This window comes from Meles meles, chromosome 8 (assembly GCF_922984935.1).
Source record: "Meles meles chromosome 8, mMelMel3.1 paternal haplotype, whole genome shotgun sequence".
In the NCBI taxonomy this organism is placed as follows: domain Eukaryota; kingdom Metazoa; phylum Chordata; class Mammalia; order Carnivora; family Mustelidae; genus Meles; species Meles meles.
Window position 1 is genome coordinate 93,511,184 of NC_060073.1, and position 26,197 is coordinate 93,537,380.

General features: G+C 42.3%; 1 protein-coding gene across 3 annotated transcripts in view; it reads left to right on the top strand.

The window, feature by feature from the left end:
- SNX19 (sorting nexin 19) overlaps positions 1 to 22,444 on the top strand; it is a 45,874-nt gene extending 23,430 nt beyond the window's left edge. Inside the window, exons 9-11 of one of the 3 annotated variants that reach the window (XM_046015381.1) lie at positions 13,865 to 14,049; positions 15,277 to 15,364; positions 16,456 to 16,733. In XM_046015381.1, coding sequence (XP_045871337.1) covers positions 13,865 to 14,049; positions 15,277 to 15,364; positions 16,456 to 16,588 — 406 coding nt within the window. In that variant the 3' untranslated portion in view covers positions 16,589 to 16,733. Of the gene's footprint in view, positions 1 to 13,864; positions 14,050 to 15,276; positions 15,365 to 16,455 lie in introns of all 3 variants that reach the window. The other 2 variants (XM_046015383.1, XM_046015382.1) reach the window with 2 other exon arrangements.
- The last annotated feature ends 3,753 nt before the right edge of the window (positions 22,445 to 26,197 follow it).

Genomic DNA, 26,197 nt, shown 5'->3' on the forward strand with positions numbered 1-26,197 from the left:
GATTCAGAAGCTACTTATCTGCCCTCTGCTCTGGGCCAGTGACTTTTAGATGAGCCCAATTTCTTTATCTTTCACCCTCCTCCCCTCTGTTCTGATCAGTCTTCAGTGGACACTTGCTTCTTTGAGCAGTATGTACTGCCAGAAGTTGCCCCTTTCGGTTCTTTCCACCCCTCAAGGAGTCAGTGCTGGAGCTGATTCATTTGAGAACATTTTTGACTCAGAAACCCGGAGTAAACCAGAGAGTCTACGGTGATTAAACCAGCTGAACATCCAGAAAAAAATCTGTTGGTATTCTCTGTAAGCTACTTGGTCCTATACTCAAGTCCTTTTTGGATACCAGAATCCTAGATCTCCATCTCACTGAGGTGGACACTGTCAGGGCTAGATTGCACTGGTGTTGGTAATCTTACCCACCTCTCAAATGATCAAGGGTGTTTCCATTGCTTTCAGCCATGGGTGGAGATCATTTGGCTCTTTCCTGTTAAGTTGGTGCTGGCGACACAGCCATATGTTAATTCTTGAGGTCTGTCTTTACCTCTGTCCTTATATGTAGATTCAGCAAGTGCCCTGTGGAGGAGTAGACCTGTATGATACTAGCACAGGGAAGGGAGTAGGGGGTGAACTAGTAGGAAATACACCTTAATACACCGTAAATGCTGATGTAATTATGATGCCACAGATTTTCTTGGGGGGAATTTAGCCCTTCCCCAATAAATATATAATCTCTATAAACATGGTATGCTTGCTATACAAATGCAGCTTCAAGATAAGTCCTATGTCCTCCTCCCCTACCCCCCTTGTTTTCTAACCACAGGTGGTGCCCCCAAAATCCCTCCTACTATGTGGAGATTCTGGAGTTGTCACCTCAGCTGTGTTCCATATCCTTACTATCAGAGTGGATAACCCTCTCTCTGGAAAGGTTTTAAAATTCAGGCTATAGACAAGAAATGGGAAACAAATACTTTTAGCTACCTCTTCTTCCCCAAGGTGCTTCTGTCCATTATATTTCCTTTTCCCCATGCTCCTTCCAGTATTTTTCCTGTTTCCTTTCCTTTTTAACTTTGGTATCTGCTTCTATCTAAACCTTGTTCTCTTTGAGGATGGTCTGTTCCAGCTTCCTCTAGCCATTTTCACAGCATAATTCAGAACACTGCCATGTCTGCTTATTTAAACCCAGTCCCTAATTCTCTTCCAGGTCATGGCTGAGCATACTCTAACCTGTAATCTAGTAGAAGTTGGGAGTAAGTCCCATCATGTACAGCAGAGTTACCACCTTTCCATCCTCCACTTCTCCCTCCTCCCTCTTCTGTAGTGGTGGGGTTTGCCCGGAGCAGAGTCTAGACATCTCGCTGTGAGGTAAACTCACCAGGAACAATAGGGGGTTTGGTTGTCAAGTCAACAGTGAAATCCCTGCGTTCTGCCCTCCTTTGTGTCTTGCCTTTCTTTCCAGTGCCCCAGTTCTAAGTGTTTCTCTCCCTCTCCCTGCCATTTCCCCCTCCATGGACTCAATATTTCTCTGAATGAGTGGCCATTTTAATCAGTCTTACCCCTCTTCCCCCACCTTCCAGCCCTAGGTGCTGAGAAAGAAAGGCTCAGGATAGCTGCTTGATGACTGAGAATGACCCATGCTTGCTGTTCACATGGGAGTGAGGAAAGAAGGGGAAAGAGAGATTATGGATCCTGCAGTCCAGTCCTTGCAGTGAAAGTCTCATTGTTATAGTATATAGAGGGCTTGTTTTAGGAAGGATTCTAAAATATAATCTTCACATTACCCATAATCCCCTGGGGTTTCTCCCTAATATTCCTAAACATACAAGACAGAAATGGTTCACTGTTCTAATATTTATACCCCTAAGCCTGCCAGGAGGGGAGTCCGTTTTGCAAAAGGGGCAACTCAGGCATGAAATGCAAAGCTCACTCGGAATTTTTTCATCATTTCTAGGACATGGTACAGTTTTTTAAAGAGGATCCAAAGGAGTCTTCAATTCGGGCACAAACACACAAACACTTTCAAAAATGCTTTCGTTTTTCTTGTTTGATCTTGATATAACTTTGTTAAGAAGGCAAGGCAGGAATTAGTCCATTATATTAAGAAGGAAGCCAGACCTCAGTTCATTCAAGTGGTCAAGCCAGGCCCAAAACTGTGGCTTAACAGTGTTATTTCCATTCATTGCCAGACACTGCCTGTGTGAGACCTTTCTGGCCTTTCTGACCACTGAGTCTGCCTTTCCCTAGAAGAGTAGGAACTACTTTTATACTCAGTCTTGCCTTGAAAAGTGTGGTGACAGAGGAATCTCTTGGCCTTGGAGCAGAAACATGGACTGTTCCAGAGACTGTAAAGGGGGTTTCTGGTTGTGAGACAGATGTCTTACTGCTTCTTTTGCATGGATCAAACAAGGAGCACAGGCAGTCATCCAAGAAACATGACTTTGATTTTTCCTAGCTTTCAAGTCCATCAGCTGTGATGTTTCAGAGCTGGATTATGGTGCATTAGCAACGTAGTAAGGGGCCGAAAAAAGTGGATCTGAAGGTCTTCAGAGGTACACTAGATTTGTGTAAGAAGCTTTTCGTTTGGAATCCTAAGGGTATCACATTACTCAAATCCAGAACAAATTTCTAGAGCTTCTCCCTTTGCAACTAGTCTCATTTATCCCATGAATACAGAGCTTCTCAAATGTGTTTCTCTCCTTCTGTGTTTGTTAGAAAGATAACCTGACCCTTGCTTTTTGGTCACTTTTTACCCAAACATTCTGCTACCTTCTTTTCTTCTTGCTAGTTTGAAGTAATGGGCTGAAATCAGTTTGATGCTGTTCCATCCATCAGGGGTGCTTCCCAAAATACAAGTGTGACTTACAGTTCTTATAACCCCTTTGCTTTTCCTTGATTTTCAGTTTCTTCTGTCCTCTGGGCCTATTTGCCAGGAAAAGTGACAAAAACATAGACTGCTGGCAGGTGTCTCTCTTCTCTAGGATTTAAAGAATGTGCCAGAAACAGAGGATGGCTGACCCACTCCCTTCCTTAGACCTCCCTTGCCTTCCAGGGGAATGCATAACCAGGTGTGAATTGCATGGATTATTCATGAAGAATTCTTAATTCTAGCTCAGCTGACTTAATGCCCACAATACTGACAACATTTACCCTACAGCTTCTGTGTTGGCACATAGTTTAGTTTTAATGTTATCCAAACAAAAGGTTATTAGGAAAATAAATCTTCCAGTTGTTTACATAAAGACCTACAAAATGCCCAATACAAAGGATTTCTAGATTGTCCACTATTTTTTAAATCTCTTACTGCCTTCCTCCATAAGCATGAATAATGAAGAGCTTACTCTTCTTTTGCTGCTTGAAGTATTAGGATGTTTGCCTTTTGTAAAACTTATTTTGAGCTGCGTGTCATCCATTAAGACCATTGTTTGTCCCACAGAGAGCATTAATTCCCTTAGTAACTAATATTTATTGATTTCCCATTCTGTGCCAGACACTATGTTGAGTGATCAAAATACAGAACAAGACCCCAAATTCCTACCCTGGGATTTAATATCCAGTTGGAGGGGCAGTCTTATAAAGAGTTAGAATATAAAGTTTAGTACTTTTAAAAAGACTCTATAGGTGATTAATAAAAGGGATGAAGTAATGGATGATGAGAGGCCCAGAAAAGGCTCACAGGAGAGATGACTTCTGTGACAGGATTGAAAGGATGAAGGGAAGTTGTGAGCAGACGTTGGAGAACAGAGTGTTGGTGGCAGAGCAGTAAACAGCCTGGCAGATTTGTGCTACTCGAAGAAGTCAGGTATGATTAGAAATAGAAGATATGCAACAGAGGGACCAGATTACCCTGAAGAAGGTGACAGCTCATAGAGAGCCTGTGAGCCATTCAGAGATCAAGTTTGCCCCCATTTGCGGGGAAGCCTTTTACAAAATGCAAACAGGTGGTGACGGGACCACCTTTGTAACTTAGAAAATCACTTAAATAATGCCCTGGAGGACTGATAGAAGGAGGCAAAGTTAGAACCAGGGAGACAAGTTAGGGAAAGGGTTGTACCGGTAGAAATGAAAGATGATGAGGAATTGCTATAAAAATGGGAAAGGGTGAGGAGTGCCTGAGATGGAGGAGGTAGCATCACCTAGATTTAGTGATTTTTTTCAGTAATTATGTGGTGTTACAGTAGGGTTGGTAGGTTTGGAACGGGGAAAAGGAAGAACCAAGGATGACTCCCGTTTTCTACCATGTAGCTTGAGATGCAATAGCTAAGAGGATGATAGAGCATCTTTCTGCCCAGCATAACTGACATATGATTAAAAGTCTGTGGCTGCTCATCAAATCAGTACATTATAATCTCCTTTTGTGTAAAAATAAATGACAACACATGAGGAAACAGGGACTGTAGTCCTAGTAATTTTGAGATTTTTTTGATATAAGGCTTAAGGACCCATGAGCCCAGATTGTATTTTTCATCTTTTCTTTTATCTGCAAGTTCTTTTGTCTTTGGAAGAAAAAGGAAAATGTAGAAAGGTATAAGCTGGTACAAAGGGAAATTTTTCAGAGTTTCTGTTCTTTGGCACGTGATACTCACAAGGCAGATTCCCAACTCAAATAGAGCATACTCAGGGTTAGTAGAATATACATGGCAGAAGACCTGTCAACTTAGTGAAGAGCAAGAAGCCTAAAAAAAGAAAAAAAAAATTTTTTTTGAGATAAAGCTAACTCTGGATATTATGGAAAACAGCTGACAGGAAAGTGGAGGTAGATGAAAGGTTAATAAAATTCACAGGAGAACAGAACAGAGCATGAGATAAAAAATAATACCATTTTGTAGGCTATAATAATGAGTTAACTTCAAATTCTAACACTTAAAGTTATCACTGGGAATTGTGAAATAAGATTGATTCATTCAGTACTTGATAGCTTATTGTATGACTCGCACTATTACGGTAAATGCTGAGGAAAATATCAAGATGAATTAAGTAAGATCCCCTCCCACAAAACCTTAGAATCTTCGTCTTTTGGCACTTACATGAAGCTCCACCAATATGTGTGGAGTAAATGAAATAAACTAATTAAACACAGAATTCCAGTGAGGAAAGGAAAGAATCAAGATCAGATGAAACCAGTGTAGTTAACTGATTCTAGACATATGCACGTACTTTTAAACAAAGAGGCAAAGGAGAGGACACATACTGAGTAATGCAAAATAGTAGTGATAGAACTAATGAGAATGGTGTTCAGTAAGCTTAAACTCAGAGTTGAAGTTGTGAATAAATGTTAGGAAAAAAGACTTAAAAAACAGCAAAGAAAATACAGGTAAATCTTTTGAAACAGGTGCTGTAGTAGTCACTGGCTACATTGAGAAAGCATTTGTTCATTTATTCCACAGTGAATTAGTCTGTTTGCTAAGCTGTCTAATTTTTAGGTTTTTTTCTGTCAAGGAAAATGGTTTGACAAGAATTGGACAGACATGACTAAACTAGAAGACTAAAATAGGAATGCAAATAAGAGAGCGCTTAGCCTATTTTAAAGTTCCTATACCTGATCCAGATGAATTATGTTCTACAGAACTTAACAATTTGTATTTATCATTGAAGACCTAAGATCATTGAAAAAGCTGGAGATGGACAAATATCTTGCCTTTTAAAAAATGGATACAGGTCATTGATCCTGACATTTATCTCTAGAAATTTCTGAAGCAGATCATTAAATAGATGTTTTGTGAACATGTGCAGAGAGGAGGGAAATGGCGAGCCCCAGAAATCAGTATGTATTCAGTGAGAATGTGCCCAACCTGATTAGCATAGTTTCTTTCTTTCTTTAGAAGGATTATTAAACCATTAAAGTAAAGGAATGCATTGGTTATTAAATTGTAGGTGGATTTCAACAAACTTTTGCCATATTCTCATAAAATCCATGTGGACAAAATGGACATACATGGCCTGGACTGTAGTGTTTTTTTTTTAAAAAAAGGGGGGGTTTTATTTATTGAGAGAGAGAGAGCACGCATGTGAGTGGGACAGGGGGCAGAAGGAGACAGAGAATTCCAAGCAGACTCTGCGCTGAGCACAGAGTCCAGCACGGGGTTTGCTCCCACAACCCTAAGGTCATGACCTGCGCCGAAATCAAGAGTTCAACGTTCAACTGACTGAGCCACCCAGGTGCCCCAACAGACTGTATATAGGACTTTTAAGTGATCCATGGTTAGTTGAGTTTCTTTAGCCCAAGAGTATCTGTCTAACAAATTTATGTCATCTTGGAGGGAGATTTCTAGTGATAGAGTATTTTTCTTGTTCTTATCCTGGTTAATTTTTTCATCAGTAAATTTGCAAGTAGCAATAACATTAGAGGTATGATTAATATTCTGGGTGACAAAAATCAGGATTTGAAAGGTTAGAATAATAGGTGAAAACCAACATGATGGAGTTAATAGAACTGTAGTCAGAATTTAGATTTTTTTAAAAATTGCAAAAGTGCAGAAGGGCAGGACCAGGCTTAACAGAGGAGCATGTGATCTTCTTGTTAAAGTACATATGTGGAACTAGGGTCCTAGTTGACTGCAAAACTCAGTATGAGTCAGTGCTTTGAAGTGTGTGCCCAAAAAGCCAACACAGTCTTCGACTGTATTAATAGAAGTATAGTGTATGGAACAAGGAAGGCACTAATCCTCTGCATTCTTTCATCTTTTGCTGGTCAGGGCACATCTGGAGGTTGTGTTTGGTTCTGGGTACTCCATTTTAAGAGAGAATAAAAAGTAGCACACACCCAGGGGATGGAACCAGGATGAGGAATGGTTCATTTCTCTTCAGTACTTTATTGAGTGTATTCTGTGTGTTCAGCTTTGACGTTGCCAGAATCAAGGATGTGTATCTTATAAAAGAGACTTAGGGGAGAAATAACAGTTGAATTTAAAAATGCAAAATGTTTTTTCAGGAACTCTGCCCATTTTTAATTGGGTTATTTAGGGTTTTTTGGTGTTGGGTTGTGTGAGTTCTTTATATATTCTGGATATTAACCCCTTATTGGGTATATCATTTGCAAATACCTTCTCTCATTCAGTAGGTATCCTTGTCCTTTTATTCATAGTTTCCTTCTCTGTGCAAAAGTTTTTTTATTTCAGTGTGTTAGTAATAGGTTAATTTGCTTTCATTTCCCTTGCCTAAGGAGACATATATAGAAAAAGGTTTCTATGGCCAATGTCAAAGAAATAACTGACTGTGTTTTCTTCTAGGGTTTTATAGAGTCAGGTCTCACATTTAGGTCTTTGGTCCATTTTGAAAGAGATTTGACCTAGTAACTTTAGTACTTCCCATTAACTCCAGAGGGTAGAAGTAAGAACAATGATCAGAAGTTACAACGAGGCTGATTTTGGTTGCCAGTATTTAAGGAGCATCTCTAATAAATTGTAGTTATCCTTTTCAGGAATTAAGCAACTTCCCCAGAGTCACATTCCTAATTGGTGGAAGAGCTAAGATAAAAGCCCAACTTTCTACATTCATGGACCAGAACTCTTGGTTTTGCCATGATGCTACTCAGGAGATTTAGACTCTGGGAGGAGGTGAGGTAGGGATCACCTGTTTCCTTCCAGCTGTGAAGTTGTATGTTCCTATAAGCCTTTTGCTAAGCAGTGCTTGTTTTTGGTTCTCTGTTTTCTTGTGGTAATAGGCGAGATTATTGGAATAGATAACCTCTAAAATTTAGACAGATGATTTCTTTAATTTCCTTCCTCGATTCAAAATGCTTTAATTCTTAATGCTTATTAATTTTGTAGCTGTAACTTGTACGTTACTAATCAAAAACAAAAACTGTGGCTAGATATAGAAGCATGGAACTCAGATTCTTAAAGCATGGTGTTTAGGCAGTATGTAGTCTTCCCTTGAAGCACATGTTTTAAAGATGTGGATCTATGATTTAAAACATGAAAGCAAAAATCAAAGAAGAAATTGTGTAGACTCTGAGCCATTTTGGATTTCACAATAGTTATTGGGAAAAAGAAGCAGGGGTTTCTTGCCCTTGAAGTTCATTTCCTCTTCATTCTTCTCCCCACACAAGGCAAGAAAGGATGGTGACCTAGATACACAGTCAGAGGGCAACAATGCTGAACTTTCTCAGACACAGCTGAGTAACCTGGGCCCAGCCAGTTCTAGGACTGAGAAGGTTAGAGCCGAGAGCTGACAAGGAGGAACTGCCTATAAACACGAGAAGGGGACATGGCAGGAAGGCAGAGGCCTGGGAACGGAATCAGAAGGACTGGAAGTGTTACTTTTTTCAGGTGTGACATTGGCAAAAACAGCTTGTTTAATGGGAAATGCCCTGGATCCACAACATCACCCTCAAAATCTCCCCTCTCTCCACCCTGTGCATTGGGGTTACTGATTTAATGAGCAAATACTTGTAGTACTGTGCTAGGACTGTGGTACAGAACACAATGTTCATGATCTATGCCATTGTAAACATTTTACAGGGTACTTGGGGGTGGGTGGAGGTGGGGAGTGTTTCCAGGAGGCTAAAAATGTAGCTTGGGCTTTTTCCCCCTTTTCTTGGAACTCCTAATTCCTTATACTATATCAGTGTTTTTCTTGCTATTTTAAACTTCAACCCACAGTAGGAAATACATTTACATCATGACCCACTGTGACCACATAGTACACAAGCACACACAAATATATATGATAGATCCATATAAACATCCATATATGAAACAGAGGGTCCCGAAACATGAGATACACACTCATGTTTTCTCATCTATTTCTGCTTAGCTGTTTTTAAATGTCACAAACTGCAGTGTTGAGTGCATGGCCACCTCTAATGCTGTTGAGCCCACAGTTTGAGAAATAGTGTGCTAGTCTACGGCCATACCACCCTGAACGCGCCCGATCTCGTCTGATCTCGGAAGCTAAGCAGGGTCGGGCCTGGTTAGTACTTGGATGGGAGAAATAGTGTGCTACAGCCACCGGAGTTGAAGTGACTGGAAATGGCCCAACACATGGCTTCCAACATCCTAAGTCTAAGGCAGTGATTCCCAACTGGGGATGATTTTGCCTCACAGAGGACACGCAGCAACGTCTGAAAACGTTTTTGACTGTTACACAAAAGGTACCTGGGAGGGCAGGAATTCTGCTTAACATTTGACAGTGGGCAGGACATCCCCCCACAACAAGGAATTAGCAATCCAAAATGTCAGTAGTGCCAGGGTGGGAAAACCCTACTCTAAGGGTAATAAAATGAGTTGACACTTCTACTGTAAACCTGTTTAGAATGGTAGGAGCTTCAACCTGATCTTCTTTTACCCTCTCTTTTTTCCTTGAGCCATAGTTCGTACATGAAAATGAGGTGGAAGTGTAATCGCCCTTGGATTGCCTACAGAGGTAGCCAGATGGATAAAAAGGGTACAAGGAATAAGTCTGTTGTTTTCTTTCATTTGGACTGCACCAGGCATTTTTGTTAGAAGATTGTTACTGCTTTTAGGAATATTTTTCTGTGTTATGACTTCACAATCCTCCCTCTGTCCTCCCCGTGGACCCCTCATCACTCAGCCACAGCAGCTCTTAGCAAAGAAGTGAAGGGACAGTGGGTTATTAGATTAAACATCGTCCCTATAAAGCTTTCTCTCCTTAATCGTGAGATTTGATTCTGTTGTTTTGATGGGAAATGACCTTCTGTTAACCTTGAGGTGCCATCTTAAGCCCTAGCATTAAACTGTCTCCTTTTTAGCTATTGCTTCATTCCTCTATCTGTAGCTATTTCAGACCAGGTTCCTGTGAACACGGACTAGACATGCACTCTCAGTGTAGTGGAAAGCCCTCACCTCCACATCCTCCCTCCTTCCATGTCTGGCATCAGAGAAGATCTTGAATATCTCTGTGTCAATCTGTTGCTGCTTTTTTCTCATTTTATTGGCTATTTCTAGGCCCACTAGGAAGGCTGCCTTGTGCTCAGAATCATCCAGGGACATCCTAACAGAACAGACCTGGTTTGGCTTTTTTTTCTTCTTCTTTTAATGGTGAAAAATGGTAGGATGGTAGGCAGAGAGATAGCTATAAATCTAATATCAGAACTGGAATAGTAGTAGAAACTAAAACCAATGCTATTTGTGGCTAGTCTCTACCATATTTATTTTAGCGTATTTACCTCATGAGTCTTGAATTACATAAACAATAACATTTGTATTTAGTAAATGAATTCTTATAAATAATTTACAATAAATAAACCAAGGGATATGTGTGTGTATCCACCTTGAAACTTTAGATTTCTGTGAGCAGTACCAACAGATTCCAGAAACTGATACTGGAAAAGCTCCTGTGGTACATTAGACTTCAGACACATGCATTCCATTCCTTTTGCTTCAAGAGAGGCTATAGGGACACAGATTTCTTTTTAACTTTCCCACTTGTAGGTTAAGAATAGAAAGACAACATGTGGAATAGAGAGATGAAGGGAATTAATAAGAAGCTAAGGCGTCAGTCTGTTTTTTAATTTTCCCGTGTTAATCTCTTCACCTTATCTGCTCTAACCCATTTTCAGAATAAACTGAGCAGGATGAAGGGAATTAATAAGGCTAGATAAAGCACTGTGGTGGGATGTGTGGCACTACACTCTGGAGAAGATTGATAGAATAAGAAGGGAAATGGGGATGGAAGGGGTAAAAGAGCTCATTGAATGAAGAAATCCTTGCCCTCTTCATTGTCATCAGTTATTGATTCTATGCTAGGTGTTAGGCAAGGCAAATAATACCGGATCCCCGAATCTGGCCATTTACAACTTAAAAAAAGCATTTTGTGGAATAATAAAACATGCCTTGGAAATTGTCCTAAAATTCACAGACTTGTTTCTATTTTGTCTGAGGGGCAGGGCAGTTTAGGTGGTGGAAGTAGTTGGCACTGATCATTTTCTTGGTTTCGGCTGTACCCTTTTTTCCTTCCACTTTGGGATGCTCATCACCCATGACGAGACAGTATACCTCAGAAGTTCTGTGAGCGAGAAAGCTTTGCTGCCCTGCCTCTTTTCCATAGGCTGCCTGGGGCTAGGAAATAAAACCTGGCTAACCCCAGATATCCAGGAGCAAGCCTCCTGTTCTTGGAGGAGGAGGGGTGGGAGGAACCTGGGCAAGAAGAGAATCCTGAAAAGGGTGAATATTTAAATCTTCATGGTACCAGGGTGTGTGGTTGACGTCTTTTGCCTTCAGGGTATGGAGAAGAGTAAGACTAACAGAAACCATAGCACCTCATAGCTACCTCATAGGTAGAAGCCACATTCTACATTATGTGCCTCTTTCTAGACATGCAGTTTGTTTCTTTTCTGCCAGTTTGCACAAGTCTTATATTTTCTTATGTTCATTACATTCCTGGGACCAACTCTTCTACGGCCCTCTGTTGATCAGTTCTGTGCCTCAGGGTTTATAGTGCTTGACATTTTCTTTATCAGCAGCTGACATTCACTTGGAGACTTGAGTTCTCTCTGTCAGTTCTGCTTAACACCGGCAACTTGTCTTGACTCACTGACTCATCCTCATCATCAAAGGGTTTATTTTTACTTTTTCCTACTTTGGTGCTTCTTCCCAACATTCCCATTTAGAGTTTAATAAGCTTTTGTTCTGTAGATTTATATACATTTATACATTCATATTTTGCCATGTGCTAAAATTTGTTTTGCACCCCGCTGGTGTGCTTGAGTCACATGGAAGTTATGATGGAAGAAAACAAAGAGGACATCCTTGCCATGTGTAGCACAGGGGCCTGTTCCTGTCAGGTGAATTAACAGTAGTTCAAAACAGTCAGTTTCCTCTCTTGTAAGACAAGCCCAGAAGGTGACCGAGGTACCCAGATTTACTGGTAAATATTCTGTTCTGAGAAGGATTGAGTGGATGTTGAGGTGCCTCTGTAGAGTGGGGTCACAGGCATTAGTGACCCCAGAGGACAAGAGTCAGAGCGCACTGTGCAAATGTGAATGAGAACTGAGCTAAAACTAATTCCAGCTGAAGGCCTCTGGCTTAAGACTCTCCTGACTTTTCTTTCTTTTTTTTTTTTTTTAAGATTTTATTTATTTATTTGACAGAGATCTCAAGTAGGCAGAGAGGCAGGCAGAGAGAGAGGAGGAAGCAGGCTCCCTGCTGAGCAGAGAGCCCGATGCGGGGCTCGATCCCAGTACCCTGAGATCATGACCTGAGCCGAAGGCAGAGGCTTTAACCCACTGAGCCACCCAGGCGCCCCAAGACTCTCCTGACTTTTCGAAGAACTTCAAGATTTTGGTTTTCAGGTGTTCGCCCCCGCCCTCCAGTCACTCAGATGAGACCCTGGTGCACGTCATTCACCTTAGTAGAAGTCATACAAGCATTTGTGGCTCGAGGTGAAGAACGAGAGTTGGGTCACCTGATCCCCTGCAGAGAATCTGATCAGGGCATCGTATCCATCTCCCTTTGCTGACCCTCTTCTATAAACAGGAACAGAAATTCTTGCTACTGGATCTCTTTCATCAAGCGTCTTAGGCTCGCTGAATGAAAAGCCCTATAAAAAGGAGATGCAGCCCTAATAATAACAAATACTATCGTAACAGCTATTTTGGGCCAGAGCAGCTTTGTGTCGCTCTTGATCTCCATCAGTGTCTGCCATTCCTGCCCTGCCATTACCTTTCAGACTTCCTATTCTTAGAATCATTTGTGAGCCCTCAGCCTGGGGGATTGCAGCCCCCAAGGCTGGAATGCCTAGCTTGAGAGGAATGCAGACTGTCTGGCAGAGTGGAGGTTAAATAAAGTTTGCCTTGGCAGCCCCCTCTGCTCTTGGATGGGCAACACGTAACTCGGGTGTAGGAGCAGTGGCATGAGCTGCCACGTGGTGTAGTACCAAACAGAGTAAACGTAGCTGATGGTCCGTCCATTACAGGCAGAGCCCTGCCAGTCTCAGCCCTGCTACATACTAAGGAGGCCTTGGCAGCCTTGAACCTCAGCTAGTAACCGTATTGCTCTGAAAACATGCAGGAACAAATAAAGAATGAAAGAAAATGCCCTGCAGGAACTGCAGATTTGATGTTTATCCCCTCCAAGTTATTGCCTCATTTTTTTAATGTGAGATAAAGGAGGAAGTTCTCATCATAATAAGAATAATTGCAATCAGTCAACAAACTTTTCTTGAGCACCAAGGCACTGTGGGGACCTTTTTAAAAGTGTAAGACCTAGAACTCTTATGATGCTTATAATTTAGTTGGAAAAGTAGAGCTGTAAACACATGAGGAAATAATTTCTGCTCCAATGTATAATATGAGTTCCAAACCTATGCTGTAGAACTAAGCACAAGAGGGGATCTGAGGGGACAAAGAGGAGCACTTCTGGCTGGAGTGATCAAGAAGAATTTTGTGGAGGAGGTGGAGTTCAACAGATCTTTCGAGAATAGCTGACTTCTGGAAAGCAGAGGGCCTTGTCAGTGAGAGGACTTCCATGAGCAAAGGACAGATGAAGGGTACTCTCAGAACAGCTCATAGGGACATGAAGAGCAGCTGGAAGTGGACAAGGTGGCAAAGCAGAGGAATTTGTGTAAAATCACCAAATCCTTAACTGTGAAGGCTGTGTGTGCACATTGCTGAGAGGACAGTGCTTCCCAAGAGGACAGTTGGCAAGCTCCAGTCCTGCCCAGGGACAGGTGCCCTTCTAGTGCTCTGTTCTGTGAAACCCCTAATACACCGTGGAGCTCTAGTAGACACTCAGTAAATAACAAGATTATTATTATTACTCATCTTCAAATTCTGTGGCCCTAAGTTGTTGAATTGGCTTGATGTCACTTATGAGAGTTGGCACTCCCTTCGCTTTGCCCTATTCTGATTGCTCACCTGCCTTGCCGTGGTGTTTCCTTCAGATTTATCTGACCTTTCTCCTCTCTTCCACTGCAGGTGGCTAGAGGTGCAAGTGGCTAATCTAACATGTCCACAGCGCTGGGTGCAGTACCTCCAGCTTCTTCAGGAGTCCATCTGGCCTGGTGGGGTTTTACCGAAGTGCCCACGGCCTGTGAGGACCCAGGAGCAGAAAGTGGCTGCTGAAGAACAGGCCTTGCAGAGCCTGATGGGAATCCTGCCAGGTAATTGAACAATGAGATTGTTTATACTGATAATTGTTCCTTTCCCATCCTGCCTTGCCACCATTACCCCACACCCCTCAGAAACCTAGACTCAAAAATCTGTTGACCCACCATTTCTCAGGCTAATAGGAAAATGCTCAGAGCTGTGATTCTTCTACCCCTCATTCAAGTGATGCTGAGGGAATGGAAAGGATCGCTGTGATCACACCATAAATAGTAGGTGAGAATCCTGCAGATATGAGGTAATAACAGCTCTGCCTACACCACAGAGGCAGGTCTCAGAACTATTCCCAGCAGATGAAGATTTCAGGTTCTCTGCCAACTCATGGTATTTGGACCAGGGAAGAAAATGATATGTCCCACAGAAGCTCGGCCTTGATAAATAGGGGTCGTTGAATAAGGCATATGGTCTTTAGCAGTAGATAAAAATGAACTCTGAATAGGATTTTTTTTCTTTACTTTCTATAGGGTCTTAGAAGGTTGGGAAGTCAGTTTGTTACATATGGCTGTGCTGTGGTAATGAGGATATAGTAGTGAATGGCTAGCTCTTAGGACAATGTTATATACTCTTGTTTTTCTGTTATATTTATTTTTTATTTAAATTCAATTAATTAACATGTAGTATATTATTAGTTTCAAAGGTAGAGTTCAGGGATTCATCAGTTGCATATAACACCCAGTGCTCATTATATCCCATGTCTTCCTTAATGTGTATCAGCCAGTTACCCCATCCCCCAACTCCCTCCCCTCCAGCAACCCTCAGTTTGTTTCCTATGATTGAGTCTTATGGTTTGTCTCCCTGTCTGATTATGTCTTGTTTTGTTTTTCCCTCCCTTCCCCTGTGCTCCTCTGTTCTTAAATTCTACATATGAGTGAGACCGTATGATAATTGTTTTTTTCTGATTGACTTATTTCACTTAGCATAATACCCTCTAGTTCCATCCATGTCATTAGATACTCTTACCAACCTCTCTTCTCCGCCCTAAACTGTTACATCAGACATACCTACAATGACAGGTTACAGAATTATTTCTGCAGGTTCATCCTTATTTAAACACTTAAGAAACATTTTTCTTAGCTTTTCCCTGTTTTAGTTTGGCTGTGTGGTTCAGAAGTTTGCCAGAAGTTCCCAGTTTGGATAAAGATAGTAGATATCATGAGATAATCTCCTTAGAATCTCAGGTTTCAGTGTTACTGCTGAAACCACATCTGTTTTTTCCTCTTCAGATATTGTGGTAGAAATCCTTGGGGTGAACAGATGCCGGCTGAGCTGGAGTCTAGTCTTGGAGTCACTGCAGCAACCCCTTATCAACAGGTAGGCTAGAAGGCATGTATGCAGCATCTCTACCGCTGAAGCCATCTCTGGTCTCAGGTGTCCACGGATTCTAAGTGAGCAACCCGCATGGAGGTGGATGGAACTGCTGTCTTTCTCTGCCCTAGGCCCTGACTGCCGATTGTGATGTCTAGGTCCGTACACACTAAGGAAAACCCATACTGCCTGCTTCTGAGGAGGTTGTCATGCTGCAATGGGCCAGTGTTGGGCCAGCCACTGTTTCCATGTGGAAGAACTCGATGCAGGCCCCCATGTGAGCTACTAAAAATGCCCTGTCACCCTCCAGGCTTATTCAGTGTGCTTAACAATTCTTTCAACACCTGCCTGTGAATACTGTTAAGAACATCCCCTAGCCTGTGTACCACAGGCTGGATGATTATTTTCAGCTCTATGCTCAAGGCCTCACCGCAAAGCTGATTCAATGTTAGAATCAAGAATTGTCTTTGCTTAATAGGAAGGAGACAAGATAATGAGGTTGGGCTCTGATAAAAGGACCCAGAAATACTGAGTAAATACCCCTAGAATAACCCAGAAGAGGTAGGTATTTTCCTTGCTGGTACCTTGGGATACCAGTGCTTCTGAAAAGTATTCAAGACTTCCGGTCCTTTCCCAAACTCTGTCCCAAAGCTGACTGTACCTATTAAATGTCACTACACAAGGGTGCTGGCTTTTGCTTCATTGCCTGTAAGGTCACTATAGATCTATAATGATTAACTATGAGAAACAGTCATAGTCAGAAGCTCTGAAAATTCTTAATAAGTTGATATCACAGGGACTTTTCCCTCCCTCACAGTCTTCAGGGCAGTGCTGATGTGCTAATGTAGCTATATAAATGAATGTGGAATTTCCTGAAATTTAGTCTCAAGTTCTGTTTCCACCTTCACTGGGGTCATAACATTTATTCACCAAACTTTTATTTCATGGCAGAGGCTTCATCAGGCTATTGAAATTTAGAGTTCACTAAGGATATCAGTAATGGGCAAGGAGGGGAAGGGAAAATAAATGTCATAAATAGGATCTGGTGTCTGTTGACTGAGCCAGACCCTCTAAGTTGTTTTGTCCATTTGTTTCAGGCACTTGATTTACTGCCTTTGGGACATCATCCTGGAATTCTTGGATCTCAGTGCCTCTGTGGAGGAGTCAACCATAACCACCTCTGCCTCAGATACCCCAGGCAACTCCAAGAGAATGGGTGTCTCCCCTTAGCCATTAAAGTTACTCACCCATTCTTTGAAGGCCGGGAAAGGAGGGTTGTTTTGCCACCCCGCGACCAGTCAGGAGCCTGTGCCCTCTGCAACTGGACTGTAGCTCAGAAGACCAGGGTCCCAGGGGCACAGTTCTCCCCCAGCTTTATTCCACAGGGCAGGTGACATAGCAGATGATGGGGGAAATATGTACCAATCGTATGTATATCCATTTCCGTACTTTTTTGTGGTGTTCAGATTGTTGCTGGTGAGTAGATCCTGGAAAAGGAATCTGTGAGGTAGAAGAATGAGCCCCTTTTGCCTCTCCTTTGCCCTCCTACCTAAGATTGTTTGCCAGGAGCCTGGCCCTGTGCATACATGTTCCTAATCCACCAACACACAAGCTATAGATAGACCAAGCGAAAACTGATAGCCAAATTTCTTGGAGGAACAGACAATTTTCTAGAGTTCTCTGTTTCCACCAGGAAACTGCAGTTTCTTTTCGGACCACTCCTGAAACCAGACCCCCCAAGTTCTATCTAGTTTCCCAACAATTCCAGAAGACAGAGGGAAAACATTTCTCAAGGGACTTTTTGGTGATTGACTATTCTCCAATACATCAGCCCTTTGGAGGATGTCACTGAAGGCTGCTTCCCTGGGTGGCTACACTTTTTTCTGCTCAGAAGACTTCAAAGAAGACTGCCAAAGCTTCTTGGTAGATCCACCCTACTCTCCACACCCTTGCCTAAAAGAGAGTTTCGTCAAAGATTTTATTTATTAGCTTTACTCCTAAGCCTTCTCCAAGAGCAGTTGAGTTTGGTCTCTGTGACCTTCTCTCTGTCTTCCTCCAGCAGAATCTCATGGCAGGTTGCTTATTCAGCCCAGTGCTTCCAAAGGAAAAGGAGACACTGGGAATGCCCAAAGAGTAGGAAACCCAGGGGGCTATGGGCTTTTGTCTTCACAAGTCTCCAGTGGGGGACTTTTAAACTGAACCGATAATATTAGCAAACCTGCAGGGAATTGATTACCCACAAAAAGCTTTTTACTTCTTGTTCTTTAAGGATCTAATTAGTCTTTGAGAACACTTGAAGATGAAGGCAAAGGTGCTATATCATGCTGTAGTGTCTTAGAAGAATGGAACAATTAGGAGAAAATGTTGGTCGGAAAGGAGGCAGACAACGTGACGTTAAATGCATGTCAGTAGCTGACAGAAATGTTTAAGGAGGTCACGGGAGACCTCTGCCCCCTCATCCCATTAGCTTTGCGCCTGCCTGTTAGTGTCCTGCTGTCACTTAATTATGGATCCTCCCATTTGGAGGGGGATCTTGGCATTAGATTGATGAGAATGGGATGGGTCTAGAATGGGCATCAGGTTCTCTTAGACTCTGAAGTAGATGATGTGCACACAATTAAATGGTTTATGGGAGAAAGTTGTGCAGTCTTATACTTTTCTTACCCCTCTGGAGGCTTTTAACCATAAAATGTGTTCTGCTATGGTTGGAAGGCTTTAGGTAGAATATTACTGCCTAAGGACAAGGAGATGAATGAGATCATGTCTCATGGCACCTTCTAGCCTTAAAATATGATTGTTAGAATGATTTTATGGCTCCAGAGCTCTCCCACCCCGGACATTCACAGGCAGAAGGAGCTCAGCATTTCTAGCTTTAGTAAGCATTTGCAGAAGTGTGGGATTGCAGGGAGTTCGGCCTCACTTACTGAAGCCGATCCTTCACCTTTTTCAGCTCAAGCCAGGTTGCCCTTCGGGAGAGATGCAGTAGCCAGATCATTCCCACTCACCTTCTCTCCTCATACGTACTCAGCCACCTACATTGCTTTGAATCTCTGCTGTTAGTTCTGGTTCAGATGTCACACAGAGCCACAGTATGTAAGCTGACACACCACAAAATCCCTGTGGCTGTAAATTCTAAGTAATTTTTTAACACGTCTACCCCAAAGAAAACTCCCTTTTATTTCATGTTACATAAGAGATGCCACTTCTGTTGTCTGTGCCCCAAAGCACACACATAAGCTGTCCTCAGGCCCTCGTACCTAGAAGGAAAATCATGGATATCGCCAAGGAAATAATCAAAACCCACCTGTCAAGTTTCAGTAGCAGGCACAGTCAACAAGGGAGATCAGCACTTGGGAGAGAGCCACAGGTATCAAGAAAAGATGCTCCCAGCTGCGAGAGTGATAAAAGGCAATGAGGAATTGGGTCTGCACTAACCCAGGACATTGTGATTTTTCTTTGGCTCTACCCAGCACATTCATTTCCAGTTGCTACTCTTTTCTTTGCTCATGGAACACAACAATAGTTGTTAGGTCCTGGGTGGAGTAAAAATATGTGTATATGGCTATATGAGTCAGGATACTTCGGACTGAAGGAAAACTTGTAGGAAATTTTATTTTCTTCCATAAAACAAGTACCTGAGTAGGTAAGCCCCAGGGGCTGATGGATTCAGCAACTCTTACCTCATAAAGGGCCCAGATTCTTTCCATCTATCCTTCTGCCATTGTAGACATGCTTGTCCTGTTCTCAGAATGCCTACCTTCATGGTTGCTGCAGTTCAGAGCATCACATCCATATATAACAATATGAAGGAACAGAGTCATATCTTCCTTGTTTTTTATTTTAAAGAATGAGGAAACCATTTTCCAGAAGTCCTTCAACAGTGCTCTTCACATTGGCCAGAATTGTCCCCCTCTAAGCCAATCCATAGCTACTGAAAATGGCATTACCTGGTTGACTTGCAACAATATTCCACCCCCCCCCCCCCCACCACCACCAGAGAGGAGGCCACTCTCCAGGAAAGTTAGATACCTAATAGATGTTAGCAAGGAAGTAGCAGAGAATGGGTGTTAGTAGACAGTGTCTATTATTATAATAATCTGTACAACATCAGCAGCTCCCCCATGGTACTCTATAAAATATCTGGAACCAGCTATAAGGGAGAACATTTGCTGAAGCCACCACATGAAGCACTTCCACTTCACCTGGAGTGACTCACTTAACCCATACACAACCCTGTAAGGTAGGTTCTATTATCTTTTCCCAGTTCATAGATGAGGAGCATAAGGCACAGAGGGATTGTGAGTTGCCCATAGTCACTTGAAAAGAAATGGCAGAGCCTGGGGCACCTGGGTGACTCAGTGGGTTAAAGCCTCTGCCTTCGGCTCAGGTCATGATCCCAGGGTCCTGGGATTGAACCCCACATCGGGCTCTCTGCTCAGCAGGGAGCCTGCTTCCCCCTCTCTCTGCCTGCCTCTCTGCGTACTTGTAATCTCTGTAAGATTATTTAAGATTATTTAAGATTAAATAAATAAAATCTTAAAAAAAAAAAAATGGCAGAGCCTAGGTAATGAATCTTGCCAGTCACCCTCAAGTCTACACGTGTAATAATAACCATTATACTAGTCTGTGTTTCTTCTTACAAAGCAAAATAAGACCAGGTTCTCATTTTTAAGGAGCTCACGATCTAGTGCAGAAGTTCACAGACCTTTTTGGTAAAGAGGCAGAGAGTAAATATTCCAGGCTTTGTGGCCATATGGTGGTCTCTGTTGCAACTGCTCAGCTCTTCCACTGTAGCGTGAACGCAGTCACAGACAATACAGGAAGCAATGTCAGTGGCTGTGTTCCAATAAAACTGTATTTACAGAAACAGGCAGCTGACCAGGTTTGGCCCATGAGTTGTCTGCAGGCCTCTTGTCCAATGAGTTAGAACAATGCTTTTCAAATTTGATGTATGTGTGATTTACTGGGACCTTGGTAAAGAGTATGCTGCATTTCTAACAAGCTCCCAGATGTATACCAGTGAGAATGGAGATCTTCAACCCCATGTTGCGTATCAATGGGTTAAAACATGGACAACTCTCAAGTGATTAATACACTACTAAATATATAAGAAGGGCACTTCACTGAGAGTAGAGAGCCATGGAAAGCCTGAGGTGATAATATCTGAATTGACTCCTGAAAGATTCCTGAGAATTAACCAGTAAAAACATGGGGAGGGTGTCCAGATTGCACACAATGATTAATGTGTGCAAAGACAAAGTCTCAACAAAAAGACAAAAACTGTATGATTCCACATATCGGAAGTACCTAGCGCGGTCAGTCTCATAGAAATAGTAAAAATGTGGTTGTTGGGAATTGGGAATGGGGAGCATGTAATGGGTATGGAGTTTGAATTTTGCCGAATGAAAAATTCCGGAGATAGGTTTTATCAACCATGTAAGTAGACATGACACTACAGAGCCATATGCTAAAAAGGGTTAAGATGGTAAATTGTAGATTTTGTTTATTTTACTACAACCAAGAAATGTAAAATGAAAAAAAACGTTGGAGAGCTACAAGGCACAGGCTGCAGGGAGGGAGTGGTGAGAGGCAAGGCGAGGCGAGGGAGAGAGGGGCCTGTCTGGGGCAGTGTGCTAAGGAAGCTGGCACTGCTCTCCCTCTATACAGTGAGGAATTGTTGAGGAATCTTCTCGAGGAGGATTTTTTACCAAAGTTAACTGTTCCTCCTCATGGGAAACATGAGAGTTCCATTGCACATGTAAACAGCCCTTGGATTTGACGTCTATCTCAGTCATTTTCTGATCCTCCCCCCCTTAATTTCTTCAAGGCTGTTCCCATTATTTCTTAGATATGAGATGACTTCAGGGTCTGTAGAGTATAATGACCCAGAAGCAATAACAGCTTGACTGCAACCCTAGATCTGCCACTTAATCAGCTGTGAGGAAGTGGTCAGGTAACTTAACTTCATTAGGACTTCTATTTTTCTCTTAGAAAAAGGGACGAATACATTACAACCATTTTGAGAAGTAAATTGTAAGAACAAGGTTTATAAAATAACAAGTGCTGTGCTATAAAAATGTCAATGGCATCATCTCCTGCTCATTTGGAGATGCCTTGCTTCAGGAACCATGCAGCTAAGCTGTCCTCTGGCGATCTCCTGTTCCCCAGGCCTCTCAGAACCTGCTGTTTGTCTTGGTCTTCCTTTGCCCTGGAGCAATATGTGTTCTCCCAGGAGGAGGAAAGGAAGGTTAGCCAGCCCTGTTGGATACAGATGGGAATGGGAACCAACCAGGGGAGGAGCAGTAATTGGGGAGGAAGGGAAACCATGATGCTTTTGTAGTCCAAGACCCAACTGGGCAAGCACTTCCATAACTTGGCATCTCCATTTCCTTTCCACTGGGACTGCCAGAAATCCCAGGGCAGTAGTTGCTTCCACTGCCTTTGTGGACAAGAGAATGAAACCACTGCAGGGTGAATTTCTGCTCACAAGCCCCCATCACTCCTCTGTGGTGGAAGGCATGAGAGAGGCAGCTACGCCCAGAATTGTTTCTCAGAAAAGAGCCAGTGAGGGGAGACTATAAGAAATATTACTTCTGTATCCTAAGACTCGCACAGTATTTATTACACAAAGACATTACTGGCTCATTTGAAAAAGAAAGACAAAACCCCAGAAGAATGTGTCAAGCGAGTGAAAATCATCAGAACCCGTTTCCTTCTGTGACCCAGCAGCAACAGGGTATGAAGCCAAGGCAGCTCCGAAGCCGTGGAGAAAATGTGGGCACCCGCAGCCTCCTTGGCAGATACACTGTGCTATTCTCAGATTTGCTGAGGCTTCTTGCCGCCTCCCTACACCTCTCACCTGTCGCTGGTCTGTAAGTGCACTTGAACTCTGCTTTCTTGGAAGTGCAAACAAGCATGTGAGAGAATCCCAAGAACTCCTGTCTCATGTCTCTTCAACATGACAAAAGCTGGTTTCTCTCCGTATCTTGACTCTTCAAAATTCACCTGCAAGTGCTTCTGTAGAAGTCACTGACAGTTTCTGGGATGTGGAAGTTTGGGAGGAAAAAAAAAAATGGAAGGGAAAAATTAATAGTACCAAGATCCAAGCTTAGAAAACCTATCTTGAAGTGACATTATCTACTCTGTTCAACTCAAAATAGACTTCTTTGTCCCCAGAGTTTGTTTAGGAAATGCAAGATAATATTAGAGTGTTGTAACAATTAAGAAGGTAGTTCTGTGTCCTTTATCTAAATCCATATTTTGGCTTTTTTTTTCCCCCTGTCACTGTTGCAGCCTATCATAAGCAATGGAGAGCTGGCTATAATTACTTTCAGACACTTAGGTTGGTCAATGAGGAAAAAAGCCAATCTAGATAAACCAAAAGTCTGTGATTGCAGAAAAGGTTCTGGTATGTCTGTAGAAGCCGTGACTTCGCTGTTCTGGGTTGAATTGGATTTAGTGACTTTCAAGCTCAGGTCTTTGGCCCTTTTGCCTGTGCTCATAAAGAATCATCCTGCCCCAGTAGCAATGAAAAGATTAACAAAGATTGAGCAAAGTGTCTGCATTTGTATCTTGCCATTTCATATCAATCCTCTAGAGAGGATTGACCTTCTTAAGAAAAAAAAATTTTAAAGCCCTTTTGGAGTTTACATTCTTTACCTGTACTAACATGGAATCCAAATTCAAAGCAATGGCAAGCCAGTTCCTTTCCAGCTTTGTGTCCTTGTGTTGGAAGTTTGCTTGTAAACGCAAATGATTCAAGAATACTTAGGGCATATTTCATCTATCTCTGGGAGAGTCACATAGGCTTGGTGGGCAGTATGGATTATGGAGATGGTTGGGCAGGGGTCAGTGAGATGGTTTCCTAGAAATGGATGGGCCTACATCCTGCTTTTTTCTACTTCTGTCCTTTGACCCGTGCTCTTCCAGCTGTGCACACGTGGGCACCCTCTGTCAGGGCCGGTTCAAGTCTCACCGTCTCCATGGAGCTTTATCTGATGGTGCCAGCCAAAATTCTCTCTCCTTCCTCTGTGTGACTTTACACTGCCTGTCAGTGTGATCAAAATACGTGTGCATTTTATGGGGTCCTCAATAAGAGATTCTAATTCATCAAGAGCAAGGAACATACAATCTGTCTTATTCCCATTATATCCCTATGACTCAACCTTCCCATAGACAGACCTAATGCATAGCAGGTACAAAATAAATGCTGAAGCTCATTTAGTTAAAGGATATTATGCTTATTAACTTTTAGAAGGTAAAATATGTTAATAAGTTCACTGAATTTACTGGGGGCAGAAGATGTGAGAGAGGGACAAGACGGAAGCACACTTTTGTTTTTCTGACCTTATGTCTTTGTTCAACAGCAAATATCAAATGAAAGAAGTTAGTTTTTGTATTTCCTGTGCCAAAATCCACACATTTTATAACAGTACTGTTTGCAGTCTAAGTATGTGGGCTATAAGGTGCTAAAACTGTAAGCTTTTTAACGAAAATTCGTCCTGATTTGAAGATTTTTTTTTTTCCTAAATCCTCCAGTCACAAAAATACACAACATACTCTGTTTACTCTCTACTCCTCACCTTCACCTACTGGATCAGAAAACAAAACAAAAGTCTGTAGGAAATATTCTTAGCTCTTTCCTACCATAGACACAAATTTGTAAGAAAGTGATTACCATGAAGAGAAAGACTTGCTTGCTATCCAACTTCTCTACAATCATCTTGGAAATCCTTTGGTCCCAGATTTAAGATTCTTTATTTCAGACCTTCTCTAACAGCTTATCTAAGCCATGTCTAAAATCCCACAAGGAAAACTCTTCAAAGACAAAGTAATAATCTTGAAGAAAAGAAAGGATAGCAGAAATTCCCCCATCACTCTTACAGGTGTTTGCTATCTTCCCCACATTTCCTACTGCAACTCTTTGCCCAAACACAACAGATCAAAACTAGGCAGCTGCCATAAGAGTGAAAACTAATAAATCAAAGACATTTGGATTCACTACACGTCAACATGTTGGCCCTGGGGGAATAAAATCACCTGCTGTTTTGGAGCCCCAGAACTGAGCTTCCAGACCATGATTTGAAAGAGGGCAAGAGCAGGTAAAGGAGCACAGGAGGAGGAAGTTCAGCCTGAGAATTAAACCGATGATGCATTTTATGAAAAGAAGGAAACTCTAGACAATATAGTGCTTGAGTCATATATTATCTTAGAGTAGGTCTGCGTAAGAAGGATCCCATCTGCTATGGAATGAAGTCCATTCTGGTGCCAGTGAACATTTGCACAACACATGATGTGGAATAGTCTCTGGAGCCAAGATTGGTTCTGAATCCACCCCCGAGCAGGTTGGTCAGTCTCCAGTGTAAACCTCCTTGGGATTAACCACTTATTCCAGTGTTGTGTACTGGATAATTAATGCCAGATCTGTTCCAGACAGCTTTGTACATCCTGCATATGGATGAAGACCCAAAAAAAGTTTTTTGGTGATCTGTTTGGGTGGGGTAGAGAAAGCTGAAGCACAAGTCATCCCCATGTACAGGTGTGTTACCTTGCAGATGTGGGCTTGTGGGTGGCAAATGGCATTTACCAGACAGAAGCTTTCCTGGACAGGTAAGGGGGGAGAAAAGTGTGCCTGTGTGGATACAGAAGAAACATCTGCAGCCTTAAGGCAGGACTATGTCCCTTTTAGCAGTCTGAAGAGGATTGAGGTAAGAGTTTGTGACTCAGCAAGGTTTGGAAATGAAAGAATGCCTGCTGTTGGGGTGGAATGACCCCAGTTCTTTACAAGATTAGGGTCTCTATGGATTTTTTTCCCCACATGATAGAAATTTCCCTCTTCCAGTCTCGTTCATAGCAGGCACTGTTGGACTAATAATTTGCCTAAGCCAATTCCTTCTTTTTTTTTTCCCCAATCCCTCAATTCCCTCTCTATATTATTTCTGAAACTCCTTAAAAAAATTTTTTTTTAAGAGAAAGAGAGCATGAGTGCAGGATTGGGGCAGAGGTAGAGGGAGAAGCAGACTCCCCGCTGAGCAGGGAACCTGACTCAAGGCTCTATCCCTGAACCCCAGGGAACATGAGCTGAGCCTCCGGCAGACGCTTGACTGACTGAACCACCCAAACACCCCCTGTGAAACCCTTTCCTTAAACACTAAGTAAATAAGAAAAAAAGTTTTTTCAAAGAACTGCATATTTCTGGTCTTTCTCTTTTTAGTGTGTGCAGCACCAAAACTGCTTTTCTTCATCCCTAAATTTTTCTCCTGTATCGGCTTACCAATCTTCATGGGTTCACTTGGCTGCCCCACTAGTCTAATTGTCTTTTTGATAAATTAATATGGACAGCAACTTAAGTTTACATGTAAATCTTAAACATGATATTTCATGTACCTGACCCACATGTGGTATTCTATGAGGAAGATTGCCCTTACTGTCTCCTCCTATGAAATCGGAATAACCACCAATCCTAAGATTAAACATTTTGATAAATTCTTTCCACGTCTTTCCAAAATTCATATGTTGGAGCCCTAGCCCCCAGTGTGGTGGTATGTAGGAGATGGGGTCTTTGGGAGGTAATGAGATTTAGATGCGGTCAGGAGGGCAGTGCTCTGATGGTGGGATTAGTGCCCTTCTATGAAGAAGAAAAGACAACAGAGCTTCCTCTTTCCTCATGCATGTGAAGAACAGACCATGTGAGCAGTAGTGAGAAGATGGCCACCTACAAGCCAAGAGCAGAGGCTGTAGAAGGAAAACCACCTCCCGGCACCTTGAATTTGGACTTCCAGCCTCCAGAACTGTGAGATATACTGTTAAAACCACCACTCTGGTATTTTGTTACAGCAG